Source organism: Mobula birostris, chromosome 23, assembly GCF_030028105.1.
Source record: "Mobula birostris isolate sMobBir1 chromosome 23, sMobBir1.hap1, whole genome shotgun sequence".
NCBI lineage: Eukaryota > Metazoa > Chordata > Chondrichthyes > Myliobatiformes > Myliobatidae > Mobula > Mobula birostris.
In genome coordinates, this window is record NC_092392.1 from 29,410,670 (window position 1) to 29,425,787 (window position 15,118).

Genomic DNA, 15,118 nt, shown 5'->3' on the forward strand with positions numbered 1-15,118 from the left:
TAGCAGTATGCCGGAAGTTCGAGAGTGTCAGTGTATGAAGTTGCCATTAATAGGGAGAAGGTTTTTGGGAAACTGAAAAGTCTAAAGATAGACAAATCATTTGGACCTGATAAACTACACGCCAAATTAGCTGAAGAGATTGTGGAGGCATTAGTCATGATCTTTCAAGAATCAATAGATTCTGGCATGGTTCTGGAGGACTGGAAAATTGCAAATGTCATTCCACTCTTCAGGAAGGGAGAGAGGCAGAAGAAAGGAAATGATAAGACAGCTCGTCTGACCTCAGTGGTTGGAAAGTTGTTGGAGTCGATTGTTAAGGGTGTGGTTTCGGGGTACTTGGAGGCACAAGATTAAATAGGCCAAAGTCAGCAAGGTTTCCTTAAGGGAAAATCTTGCCTGACAAAGCTGTTGGAATTCTTTGAAGAAATAACAAGCAGGATAGACAAAAGAGAAAGAGTTTATGTTGTGTACTTGGATTTTTAGATGGCCTTTGACAAGGTGCTTAACAAATTAAGAGCCCATGATATTACAGGAAAGATACTAGCATGAATAAAGCATTGGCAGGAGGTAAAGGGTGGGAATAGGAGTCTTTTCTGGTTGGCTGCCAGTGACTAGTGACTTTCCAGAGGCTTCTATGTTCAGACTGCTTTTCACATTATATGTCACTGATTTAGATGATGGAATTGATGGCTTTGTGGCCAAGCTTGTGGATAATAGGAAGATAGGGGGAGGGACAGGAAGTGTTGAGGAAGCAAAGAGGCTGCAGAAGGACTTAGATTAGGGGAATGGGCAAAGAAGTGGCAAGTGGAATACAAGTATTGGGAAGTGTATGGTCATGCACTTTGGTAGAAGAAATAAATGCATAGACTATTTTCTGAAAAGGGAGAACATTCAATAATCTGAGGTACAAAGAGCCTTGGGAGTCCTTGTGTAGGATTCCCTAAAGGTTAATTTGCAGAATGAGTCAGTGATGAGGAAGGCAGATGCGATGTTAGCATTCATTTCAAGAGGACTAGAATATAAAAGAAAGGTTGTAATGTTGAGACTTTATAAAGTACTAGTGAGGCCTCACTTGGAGTATTGTGAACAATTTTGGGCCTCTTATCTGAGACAGGATATGCTGACATTGGAGAGGGTTCAAAGGAGGTTCACAAAAATTATTCCAGAATTGAAAGGCATTATCATATGAGAAGTGTTTGTTGGCTCTGGGCGTGTAGTCACTGAAATTCAGAAGAATGAGTGGGGGATCTCATTGAAACCTATCGAATGTTGAAAGACCTCAACAGAGTGGAGAGGATGTTTCCTATGGTGGGGGGGGGCCAGTCTAAGACCAGAGGACACAGCCTCAGAAGTAGGGGGGCATCCTTTTAGAACAGGGGTGAAGAGGGTTTTTTTTTCTTATTCAGAGCGTGGTGAATCTGTAGAAATTGTTACCGCAGGTGGCTGTCGAGGCCAAGTCATTGGGTATGTTTAAGGAAGAGGTCGATGGATTCTTGATTAGTCAGGGTATGAAGGGATACGGGGAGAAGGTAGGAGATTGGGGCTGAGAGGGAACTGGATCAGCCATGACAAAATGGCAGAGCAGACTCGATGGGCCAAATGGCCTAATTCTGTTCCTTATTTCTTGGCCGTGATCTCATCGTGGTTGGAGGAGGACGGACTATTGATGTGTTCACACCTAGGAACTTGAAATTCTCAACTTCAACACCATTGATGTAGACAGGAACATGTGCAGATCCTAAAGTCAATGACCAGCTCTTTTGTTGACATTGAGGGAAAGGTTTTGTCATGATACATGTCACTAAGCTCTCTGTTTCCTTCCTGAGCTCCAACTCATGATTATTTGAGGTATGACCCACTGCGGTGGTATCATCTGCAAACTTGTTGATGGCGTTGGAGCAGATTCTGGCCACGCAGTTGTGAGTTTTCAGGTAGTAGAGAATGGTGCAAGTTTCTGTAGTGTGTTGTGTTTATCCAGCGGAGAGTATTCCATCCTATTCCCAACTTTTATAAAGGATTGGAGTGTTTGGAACTAAGCCTCAGGCTACATTGCCTGCAGATTCAGCTGTTCTTGTTTCATTTTATTAATCCAGTTAAATTCCTGGTGAGTGGTATCACCAGGATGTTAATGGTACTCATTGAATATCAACGTGGCTCTACTGTTCTTTCAGAGAAGGAAGTTGCTTAGCATTCGATAAGTGTTAATGTGACCTGTCACTTCTCAGCTTTATCTTGGTCTTTGCAACATGGACCGCTTGGTTATCTGAGGGATTGCAAATGAAATGGATCATTGTTATCATCAGTAGGCATTCCCTTCCTGACCGCATCGTGGAGGGAAGCATCTGTAGATCAGTACCCCACAGCACAGGCCCTTCAGTCCATGGTTAGGCCTAGGAACTGAGGAACTCTGTAGTAATGCACTGGTGCTGAGAAGATTCAGTACTGCTCCGAACGCCATGGTATATTGGTCTATTATTGTCACATGTACCAAGGTATAGTGAAAATACTCCATTTTGCCCACCATCCATACAGATCATTTCATCACAACAGTGCATTGAGGTAGTACAAGGGAAAACAACAAAAGAATGCAGAATAAAGTGTTACAGTTACAGAGGAAGTGCAGTGCAGGCAGACAGTAAGGTACAAGACCATAATGAGGTGGACTGAGGTCAAGAGTGTATGTTATTGGACTAGGAAACCGTTCAATAGTCTTACTACAATTTACAAATAAATCAGCCATAATCAAATGGCAGAACAGAAATGATGGGCTGAATGGCCCAATTCTGATCCTATGTTTTATGGTCCAATTACAGAGAGAGTGCATTGCAGGCAGACAATAAAGCACAAGATCATAATGAGGTAGATTGTGAGGCCAAAAGTCCATCTTATCGTACTAGGGAACCGTTCAGTATTTTTATAATAGTGGGGTAGAAGCTGTCTCTGAGCCTGGTGTTACGTGCTTTCAGGCTTTTGTATCTTCTGCTTGACGGGACAGGAGAGAAGAGAGAATGTCCGGGATGGCCGGGGTTTTGATTGTGCTGGCTGCTTTACTGAGGTGTGTAGACAGAGTCCATAGATGGATGTATCTTCTCACAAGTGCTCAGTGGCATTAAATCAAGGCCTTTCTCAAATAAAAAAGAGAAACTAGTCCTGAATCCTGGCGACTGACTGCTTATTGTTGTAGCAGCAGTGGCATAGAGTTCTGGAGTACAGAAGCAGGCTGTTCAGCCCAACTTGCCGAAGCTGGCCAAGTTATCTTCTTGAACTAGTGCCATTTCTCTTAGGTTAGCTTATATAAATCTTTTCTATCCATGTACCTATCTAAATGTCTTTCAAATGTAGTTGAACCTACCAATTAAGAAATCACATACAGTGCATACTTTGATAGTAAATTTACTTTGAACTTTGAACCACTATCACTTCCTCTGGCATCCATACAGCCTACTGTTCTCTGTATCAGTTGAATTTCCCAAGAAAATCCTCTTACATGGTCAGTGTTTCATCAGGCCAACAATTTTCTTTAGCTGCCAATGTTTACTTATTCTCTTATTCAAAATCTTGTATTATTTGTAATCTTATGTTATTTCTGTTCGTTTCAGATTGAGTATGAACACAATTGAAGGTGAATCTAACACAGTTACCTTGGAAACGATCAGCTCAGTAACTCTAGCCCAGGACACCGAAGGCAATCTGATTCTACATTGTCCTCAGAACGGTACAGATAACCTGGATCATTCTTTACTTTTCTCAGTATTGCCGTTCAAAGAATATTCAATTACCCAATGTGCATGTCGCTGGCAAAGTGATGGGAGCAGTATATAATTTAATATTTTTTCTGAATCTCCTGCCAGCTTCTTAACCCTTTTATCCATCCGCCTCTTACCTTTCCTGTGTCAATAACCAGGATTCAAAGCTGAAGTCGAGTTTATTGTCCTACACAGAAGTCCACGTGTGCACAGGTGCATTGAAAAACTTACTTGCAGCAGTATCACAGACACACAGCATCCGATAAGCAGCATTCACAATGAAAGCATGATTTGAACGTAAATGTTTACAAAAGAGAATACGGAACAGACAGAATGGTCAAAGTGGTCCTCGTTTTGCTAAATAGTAGTGATTAGGGATGTACCATGGTTCAAGAACTGAATGGTTGAAGGGAATTAGCTGTTCTTGAACCTGGTGGTGCAGGTCTTCATGCTTCTGTACCTTGTCTTCTTGAAGCCATGCCTATTATAAGTACTGTCGATGGTGGGGATGGATGTGCCTATGATGTTTTGGGCCGAGTTCACTCCTCTCTGCAGTTTCTTATGTTCCTGCACGTTCGAATTGCCGTACCAGACTGTAATGAAACTTCCAATGTCAGGATACAGTATATCTATAGAAGTTTGCATCAACAGAGACTGATAATAATTTTTTCCATAGAGCAATTTTCAAACAGGTGATGTAGTTCAAAGTGTTTTACAATGGCGATAAAAGTACGTATGTGAAAATAAAATAAAAATAAACATGAAAATAAAAGACAAAAAAAAATGTTAGTTAAAAGCAAGGTTAATTAAATGAGTTTTGAGCTGGCATTTAAAAGTGTCACTGAGTCTGCGTCCTTTATAGTTTTAGGTATTGAATTCCACAGTTTAGGAACGTAGTTCAAAAAAGCTGACTTGCCAATTATTTTTTGGGAGAGATTGTTTAAATTTAGGAGATCAGCAGAAGACGATCTGGGAGCTCCAGCACGATTGTAAAGTGAAAGCAATTCTGTGATGTATTCAGGTCCCAGACCATTAAGAACTTTAAAAACCAGTAAGAGAACATTAAGATCAATTGTAAAAGATACAGAAGGCCAATGCAGAGTAGTTAACGCAGGAGCGATATATTCCCACATCCAAGTTTTTATTAAAGGTCTGGCACCAGCGTTCTGAATGAGTTGAAGTTTGTCAATACTTTGCTTTGGAAGGCCAGTAAAAAGTGCATTGTAGTAATCTAGTCGATTCAATATAAAGACGTGAGTTAGTTTTTCAGCATTATTATGGGACAGAAACAAATGTACCTTTGCAATATTTCTTAGAAATGGTGCTCTGGTTGCTTTCTTCATGTAGGATTTAAAATTTAAATCTGAATCAAGGACAAGACCCAGGCTTGTTACTTCTGATAGCAAAGATCTACAAGGTGTCATAGACTCTGTGCCAAATGGGCTTCTTCCATGCCATAAGTAATTAGTATTGATGTTACACATCATCTAAATTATCAGAATAGAGAGAGACTGCAAATGAGTGAAGTTCAGAGGATCTCGGTGTTCTAGTGTATAAATCATTAATAAATGGCTATTGTATATACAGTACCATGTTATTATGATAACTTTTTAACCTACTCCAAGATCAATCTAAACCCTTTCCTCCCACATAGCCCTCTATTTTCTTTAATCCATGTTCCTACCTAAGAGTTTCTTAATGTACTTAATGCATCTGCCTCTTGCACCATGCCTGGTTGATAGGTTAATTGGTCATTGTCTATTGTCCCATGATTAGGCTAGGATTAAATTAGGGGATTGCTGGGCAGCGTGGTTTAAAGTGCCAGAAGGGCCTATTGAGTGCTGTATTACAATAAAAAAAAAATCCAGGCAGCTTCCTGGTAAATCTCCTCTGCACTCTCTAAAGCTTCCACAGAACTCTAAAGCAGGCTGTCAGAACTGAACACAGTGCTACGTGTGGTCTAACCAGAGATGGACCAAAGACCAACAAGCAGTTAAAAAGGCAAGGTACATCTACAATGACTGATTCCTCAGTCTAATTTGACGTTCCACTTTAGCTCCCTCCTATTTTGTGCTCTTGCAGTTGCCCTTGTTTAGAATGCTAACCTCAGACTTGTTCTCGTTTTGTACTGAATGTGATCTTCACTGTGAGATCCTGAATTAATTCTATGTTGTTGTACACCACCAGGTCCTGGATAGCCTGTTTTCTGAATGTGCTGTTCCAAATCCAGCATTGTCTCCTATTTGGGTTGCCATTGCTTGTCTGTCTTTCCCAGTCTTTATGTCCTCCAGGATTTCTGAAAAGCACCCATTATTTCTTTCGTGATATTCCATCCTACTGTGAATTTACTGTTTAAGCTGTTCACCACTCCCACTGATCGCGCTCTCATCTCGACAAATTGCTAACACATCCCGATTCCTTGAAATTGGGTCAACCCTCTCTGTTGCACCAACTTAGTTACTTCCTGCCTGTTATGCCGTTGGCGTTTAGGACAGCAGTGAAGGTCCTCCATCTCTGTCTGTCCAATGCTGTTCAGGGCTTTCTTCATCATGCCAGTAGCTTGCTCTAGATTTTCACTACTGCCGGCCATGCAAGTCCCGGGTGGAGTCCTCATGGAGGTCCATTGCCCTCTGGTGGTTACTAATTAAACTATGCATATCTTCACTTTTCCCAGCTCCCAAGTTGTCAGCCACCCTTCAGTGTTCAGGCCCCAATCCAAGTCATACTGTAAAACCTATCCAGTCATTAACAGGAAAGATGTCAAGGCTTTGGAGAGAGTGCAGAAGTGATTCACCAGGATGCTACCTGGATTAGATGCTGTGATCTATAAGGAGAGGTTGGACAAGCTTGGGTTGTTCTCCCTTGAGTCTTGGGGACTGAGGGGGAGACCTGATGGAGATTTTTTTTAAATGATCAGAGGCATCATTAACGTAGACAGTCAGAATTCATTCCCCAGCATCGAAATGTTAAACACTTGAGGACATGTTTTTAAGGTTAGAAGGGGAATGTTTAAAGCCGATGTGAGGAGCACGTTTTTTTTATGCCGAGCGTTAGGCATCTGGAATTAGGGGTAGTGATGGAATCAGACAGTTTGGTGGAGTTTGAGACTTTTAGGTGGACACAGAAATACAAGAGGAATGGAGGGATGGTACACAGGAGGAAGATGTTAAGTAAAACTTAGCATCAAAATGGGCATAATATCGTGGGTCAAATGACCTGTCCAGTGTGGTACTGTTTCTGTCAGAGAGCACTACAATGCAGAAACAGGCCCTTTGGTCCATCGAGTCCATGCTGAACAGTTACTCTACGTAGGCCTATCGACCAGCTCCTGGACCGTACCCCTCCATTCCATGTTCTTACCAAATCTTCTCTTGTGTTGCAGTCGGACCTGCATCCATCGCTTCCACTGGCAGCTCTTTCCACACTTGCACCATCCTCTAAATTAGTGGTCGCCAATCGGTCGATCTTTGAGACTTTTCCAGTAGATCCCAAAAAAAAAAGAAGAAAAATAAATACACAAGTACGTTGTACCTGATAAACCTTTTGATGCAAAAGCAAATTTTACCCCTAGAGCACATATGTGAGTCATATGTAGTAACTTCTACTTTGAAAAAGGATCACTTGACAATTTCATGTCCAAAGGAGCAACTTTATCTGGTACGGCAAAACTAATGCGGCGGAGGGGCTTATACACACATGCACAGAAAAGACCGGAAGTAAAACCCCGCAACCCCAGAAACAACCTCTGTTTACAAACAGTTTTCCGTAGCGGGAGTATTGCTATATTACCATTATCCTAATTGGTATTAACTTATCTTTATATGCTCACATTACAACAGCTTTAATTCTAAGTTTCATTATTTAATTTTAGTTCAACACGAAAAATTGACTGTTGCACTCAGTGTGATGACTGGGGCTGAATACTTTCTGCTAGTTCCCTGAAATTTGGCTCATAACTACAGGCAGCCATCTGAGACAATCTGTGAGGTGTCTGTCAGTAAGACAGCTCCTGTACTTAGATTTAATAATTTTCATCTGTGAAAATGCAATTTCATACAGATAAGTTGACCCAAAGTACGCACTGACTTTTAGTGCACATGTGGTGAGTCACCGTCCCTTGATCTTGCTTTAAGCTCGATGTCATTTTGCAAATCAATTATTTCCATTTCAATATCACTTGGCACACCAAATACTTGCTAGAATTTGACTGCTAACTGTTCTAAACCAATCAGCAGAAATGGGTTTGAGATAAATGCAGCAATATCTTTCATGACGTTTAACTCCCCAAAACGCTGATCGAACTCTATTGCCAGTTTGTCTAGGTAAGCACAGTACTGCTCAGGGCGAAAATTATTTTTTTTCCTTGATGCCTATAACGGTTTCTCCAAGTTGGGAAAGTGTGTCAGCCTCCCGTTCTTTAAATTTGAAATCCAAACACCGAGCTTGGCCTTAAACGCATTTACTGCGCTTATCATGTGGGGCAGGTGTCAGTCTTTTCCCATGAGCTCACAGTAAAGTGCGTTTAATTTAGTCGTTAGGTCTGTCAGAAACCCTAAGTCCAGTAGCCACACATCATCTGACAGTTCCTCGTGCTCCTCGTTTCTTTATTTCAGGCAGCAAGTCAACAGACCGTTGCAGCACAGTGCCCTCGCAAACCTCCTGACAGAATGCATATTGGAATGGACGGTTTCCTTTGTTAGACTGAATGTTGAATCTGCCAGGTTTTTCAGGTGTTTTGTATTGGTAAACTGTTACTGAGACACTAGTATAAGTTTCAGGGGTACACAAGCTAATGACACCACTGTTTTTGGTTTCCCAGTTCTCTTACATTTGGGGAATGTTGGAATTTAAAGGGGGAGAAGTGTTGTAATGTGAGCATTATAAAGATAAATTAATACCAATTAAGATAATAGTAATATAGCAATACTCCCGCTACAGAAAGCTGTTTGTAAACAGAGGTTGTTTCCGGGTTGCGGGGTTTTGCTTCCGGTCTTTTCTGCACGTGTGTGTATAAGCTCCTCCGCCGCACTGGTTTTGCCGTCCCAGATAAAGTTGTTCCTTTGGACATGAAGTTGTCGAGTGGTCTTTTTTCAAAGTAGAAGTTACTACAAAAGGTATGAAGTATTGTAATATTCTTAAAGAAAGACAGCTATGGCCTGTTTGATATGCTAGTTACAGTGTTTTCTTGGTTGAATTAATTTGAAAGTTTGACAAAAGCATTTTATGTAATTCAAATACAATTAGCCCAAATAAAAGGCCTCAAGTTGGAAGTACAATCTGAGCTGTTTTTTCTCTAAACGATTTAGTAGGTCGATCTTGCCTTTCACTAAGGCCGAGGTAGGGGATCTTGGGCTTAAAAAGGTTGGCGACCACTACTTTAAATGAAGAAGTTTTCCCTCAGCTTCCCCTTGAATATTCCACGTTTCGCCCTTATGATGATGCTGGCTGCTTTACTGAGGCATCGAGAAGTATAGACAGAGTCTATAGCAGAGCAGCTGGTTCCTGTGATGTGCTGAGCTGTGTCCACAATTCTCAGCGCTCTCTTGTGGTCACACATAGAGCAATTGCCATGTCAAGCGATGACCTGTCCAGACAAAATGTTTTCTTATGGTACTATTGTATTCTAATTCTTCTTTTCTGTATTATACATGAAAAGACAGCAAGGCAAAGGAGCAGAATGAGGCCATTCAGCCCATCGAGTTTGCCCCACCGTTCTATCATGGCTGTTTAATTATTCTTAACAAGACTTAACTGAAAATGTATTACAAATTAATCTTTTCATCCACTGTTTTATGCATCAAATACAGATTTAGACTCTGAGGATAATCAAGAACCTCTGCACAAAAGGCTCTGTTTGTCAGCTGAAGATGATGCAAGTCTTGAATCCACGGGTATCACAGGCCCATTTGCGACAGTACAGTCGGTTGTTACTCTCCCAAGTAAGATCTTCATCCCCTGGTTTAGTTGTGTTAGATCATTTAGTTCTATATAACTATTCAGATTTATTTATTTATTTATCACTTGTACATTGAAAGAGGGTGAAGTGCGTCGTTTGCGTTAACAACCAACACAGCCTAAGAATACGCTTGGGACAGCCATCAGTGTCAAAAGTTCAAAGTAACTTTATTATCAAAGTACATATATGTCACCATGTGCAACCCTGAGATTCATTTTCTTGCGGGCATACTCAGTAAATCCATAATAGAGTAATAACCATAATAGAATCAACGAAAGACCACCCAACTTGGTGTTCAACTGGTCTGCAAAAGACAGCAAACCATGCAAGTACAAAAATAAATAATAAGAATAAAATAGTAAGCATTAAGTATCGAGAACATCAGATGAAGAGCCCTTGAAAGTAAATCCATAGGTTGTGGGATTATTTCAATAATGGGGTGAGTGAAGCTGTGTGAAGTTATCTCCACTGGTTTAAGATCCTGATGATTGAACGGTTATTACTGTTCCTGGACCTGGTGGTGTTGGTCTTGCGGCTCCTGTGCCTCCTTCCCGATCGCATCAGTGAAAAAAGAGCACGACCTGGTGGTGTGGGTCCGTGATGATGGATGTTGCTTTCCTGCGACACTGCCCTGCGTAGATGTGCCCAATGGGGCTTAAGTGTCGCCACACATTCCATCGCCAACACGGCATGGCCGCGATGTTCAGCAGAGCAGCACAAGCAGTAACAACGGCAAAACGGACCCCTTTTCTCCCTCCCACCCACTGGCACACGTCCACAGTCCTCTAACCCGAGGAGAGGCCATCTCCAGGCCAACAGCCACCACTGGACTAGGACTTGCAGAGCTATTTGACTCATAAACACAAAATTCTGCAGATGCCACAAATCCAGAAAGAGTCATCATGCAGTCCTGACGAAGGGTCACGACCTGAAATGCGGACTGTTTATTCCTTTCCATAAGTGCTACCTGAGCTGCTGAGTTCCTCCAGCATCTTGAATTAGTTTGACTCCAGAGCTTGTAAAATAACAGGACTAAATTGTTGCAATTGGGAATTAATTCATGTGGTATAACCTAATCAAAAATCAGGTTTATTATCCCTGACAAATGTTGTAAACTTGGTTGTTTTGTGGCAACAGTAAATGGCAATGTGTAACTTACTATAAGTTATAAGATAAATAGTGTAAAAGGCAATGGGGTGGTGTTCATGGGCATCAACCATTCAGAAATCTGATGGCAGAGGGGAAGAAGCTGTTGAGTATGTGTTTTCAGGCTCCTGTTCCTCCTCCCTGATGGTGGGAATGAGAAGAGGGCACATCCTGGATGATGAGACTTTTTAATGTTCGATATCACCTTCTTGTGGCATTGCACTTGAAGTGTCCTCAAAGGTGGGGCAGGGCTCATTTATGTTTAGTGTTTGCCAAACTGCAGATCCACTGGTTTATTTTCAGTAACATTTCTTTCAAACCTCTTGATTATGCTGAAACTGATTGTAGTGGAGATTAATTACCAGTTAATGACTTTTGTAAACAAACTGTTCCATTTACTAACAAACTTTATATTTGTAGACAGCAAGGTAAATAATCTTGAACTGTGCGGAAAAAATTACACAGAATAAATAAGCAGGCTTGTGCACAGTAGGTGAGAATGCCTCTATTTACACTGAATAGTTTTAAGAAAAATTATTTAAACAATTTCTGAGGCAATGCATTTGCAGCATGGCCAGTAATAAATGAGCACAAATATGACTAATTTCAAAGTTCAAAGTAAATTTATCAAAGTATATATATGTCACTATATACAACCCTGAGATTTGTTTTCTTGCAAGCTTTCACAGTAGAACAAAAAAAAACAATAGAATCAATGAATAAACTTACGCACTAAGAATGACAAACAACTAATGTGCGAAGGACAAACTGTACAAATACAAAAAAGCGCACACAATAATAAATAATACTGAGAACATGAATTGTAGAGTCCATGAAACTGAGTCTGTAGGTGTGGAATCAGTTCAGAGTTGTGGTGAGTGAAGTTATCCGTGCTGGTTCAGGAGCCTGGTTGAAGGATATTAACTGCTCTTGAATCCCGATGATGATAGAATCTTCCAGTTACTTTACTTCAGTCTGAACACCTGTTTTACACTGAAATCATCTCTCCTTCCCTATATTTTACATATAGTCTGTAGTGCTCTGTGACAATATTCCTACAGTCGTAGAGCACTACAGCACAGAAACAAAATTAACAAATTTCACAACAAGTGTTGGTGATATTAAACCTGATTCTGAAACAGGCCCTTCAGCCCATCTAGTCTATGATGAGCTATTACTTGGCCTAGTCCCATCAACCTGCACCTGGACCACAGCCCTCCAAATTTCTCCCATCCATGCAGCAATCCAAGCTTCTCTTCTCTTAAGTGTTGAAATTGAACCCGCATGCACCACTTCCGCTGGCAACTCAGTCCACACTATCACCACCCTCTTGAGTGAGGAAGTTCCCCCTCGTTTCCCCTTAAACATTTCACCTTTCACCCTTAGCACATAACCTCAATTTGTAGTCTCACCCAGCCTGAGTGGAAAAAGCCAAAGCCTGTTTGCATTTACCCTGTCAATAGGTCTGAACTCGTAGTTCATGTTGTATCAGAATCAGATTTAATATCACTGGCATAGGTCATGAAATATATATAGTAGTTAAAATAAGTAGTAAATAACAGAAATAAAAAAGTAGTGAGGCCGTGTTTGTTGGTTCAATGTCCATTTAAGTCGGATGGCAGAGGAGAAGCAGCTGTTCCTGAATGGGTGAGTGTGTGCCTTCAGGCTTCTAAACCTCCTTCCTGACGGTAACAGTGTGAAGAGGGCCTGTCCTGGTTGGTGGGGATCGTTAATGATGGATGCTGCCTTCCTCAGCACCACTCCTTGAACATGTCTTGGATACTGTGGAGGCTGCTACCTACGATAGAGCTGACTAATTCTACAAGTTTCCACAACATATTTCAGTCTTGTGCAGTAGCTATTCCCCCCGCCCCTACCTCCGCTACAAGACGGTGATACAACCATCAGAATGCTCTCCATGGTATATTTGTAGAAGTTTGTGAGTGTTTCTGTTTTCTGGTTACTCCTTTTTTAATTGCTATTTTATGCAATTTTAATCAGGGCAGACTTGCTCTGTGGCCTGCAATTAACAAATGACACAGCGCTAAATTGAACTGAACTAAACTGAAACTGCCTAGACTGTGCTTTGATGTTTTATATTCTGTGTTTTTACTCTTGTTTTTTGCCATTTGTGCAATTTGTTCTTTTTTTTTTGCATGTTCAGTGTTGATGTTTTGTTTGAACAGGTTCCATGGTGTTTCTTTGTTTCGTAGCTGTTGGCAGGAAGACAAATCTCAGGGTTGTATACTGCCTATCTACTTCAATAATAAATATTCTTTGAACCATACCTCTCACAACTTTATTCCTGTTTATAAGATTCTCTTACTAGCCTTTGGCTGCAATGGTAATTACACTGGGGAATTTCCACAGGCCTTCTAGCTGAAACATTCTCAATAGAGTAATGGGGATCAATCACAGCATTCTGGTTTCTTATTCATGTTTTTTTTTAATTCCCATAGGGATTTCGTTGGAATATTCTGACTTGTATATAATTTTTATCATTTGCAGTCTCAGACAACGATCAAAGTTTTGAGGTAACCATGACTGGAGAGGCAGCATCGGAGCTGTCTCAAGCAACAGAAATTGAAGACGCTGAAACTATTACTCAGATACAGGTCAGAGATTCTTTAAAGTATTTCACTGTGTTCTCAGAAGTTTCTCCTGCTATAAGCTAGCAGGAAAGGCTGGATTTGCACTGAAGCATTTGGTTTCACATGTTCAACGTTAAACGTGTGGTATCATTGAGGTATTGTTAATTGGGCAGGCAATGCAAATATATTTACTCTTGTATTTAAATCTTCTTGCAATAAGGATTAGTGTAATATTTCATCAACACAAGATTCTGCAGATGCTGTAAATCTTGAGTAATCACAAAATGCTGGAGGAATTCAGCAGGTCAAGTTGAAAGTAAATTTATTATCAAAGTACATGTATACCATCACATGCAACCCTGAAATTCATCTTACACCATAAGACATAGGAGCAGAAATGGGCCATTTGGCCCATCGAATCCACACTGCCATTCAGTCATGGCTTATCCTTTACCCCCTCCTCAACCCCTTTTCCCAGCCTTCTCCCTTTAACCTTTGATGCTGTGTCCAATCAAGAACCTATCAATCTCTGCCTTAAATACACTCAATGACCTGGCCTGCACTGCTGCCTATGGAAATAAATTCCATAAATTCACCACCCTCTGGCTAAAGAAATTTCTCCGCATCTCCGTTTTAAATGCACGCCCCTCTATCCTGAGGCTGTGCCCTCTTATCCTAGACTCCCCCACCATGGGAAATATCCTTTCCACATCTACTCTGTCTAGGCCTTTCAGCATTTGAAAGGTTTTAATGAGATTCCCCCCTCATCCTCCTAATTTCCAGTGAGTACAGACCCAGAGCCATCAAACGTTCCTCATATGATAACCCATTAATTCCCAGAATCATACTTGTGAACCTCCTCTGGACCTTCTCCAAAGCTGCACATCTTTTCTTAGACAGGGAACCCAAAACTGTTCACAATGCCCAAGCTGAGACCTCCCCAGTGCCTTATAAAGCCTCAGCATCACATCCCTGCTCTTGTATTGTCGACCCTTTGAAATGAATGCTGACATTACATTTGCCTTCCTCACCACCGACTCAACCTGCAAGTTAACCTTTAGGGTATTTTGCACAAGGACTCCAAAGTGCCTTTACATCTCAGATTTTTGGATTTTCTCACCATTTAGAAAATAGTCTGAACATTTATTTCTACTACCGAAGTTCATGACCATGCATTTTCCAGCATTGAATTTCATTTCCCACTTTCTTGCCCATTCTCCACATCTGTCTAAGTCCTTCTGCATCCTACCTGTTTCCTCAACACTACCAATCTTTGTATCATCTGCAAACTTGGCAACAAAGCCATCCATTCCATCATCTAAATCATTGTGTAACGTTCCGTTATATTGGCTCGTGAATGTCTAGGGGAAATCCCGCCCAGCACCTGCTTCAACAGTCCCCTCAGGGTCAATCGTCGCCCGAATCAATCACAAACATCAATCATCAGCCAGCACACCCAGTAAATTTTAACACATACACTTTATAGATATTACTAATTCTAGGGCATTAATATACATTTGATACAGAGAGGAAAGTAATGGGAAAAAAAAGGGCGCCAACACTTATCAAAGTCCAAGTTCTTCGCGCGCTACCGTTGGAGCTCAAATTCGACGTCAGACGACCACCTGAATTCCGTCGACCCACGGCTCGGGACCACCCGAAGTGATCGACCGGAGCCT

At 41.2% G+C, this 15,118-nt stretch overlaps 1 protein-coding gene across 6 annotated transcripts in view; it reads left to right on the top strand.

Annotated features, from left to right (window-relative positions):
• The window catches only part of dmtf1 (cyclin D binding myb-like transcription factor 1), a 109,894-nt gene that overhangs the window by 31,110 nt on the left and 63,666 nt on the right, over positions 1-15,118 (top strand). For 5 of the 6 annotated variants that reach the window (XM_072241742.1, XM_072241748.1, XM_072241745.1 and 2 more), the window contains exons 2-4: positions 3,600-3,715; positions 9,554-9,685; positions 13,357-13,463. In XM_072241742.1, coding sequence (XP_072097843.1) covers positions 3,607-3,715; positions 9,554-9,685; positions 13,357-13,463 — 348 coding nt within the window. In that variant the 5' untranslated portion in view covers positions 3,600-3,606. The remainder of the gene's footprint in view (positions 1-3,599; positions 3,716-9,553; positions 9,686-13,356; positions 13,464-15,118) is intronic. The other variant, XM_072241747.1, reaches the window with a different exon arrangement.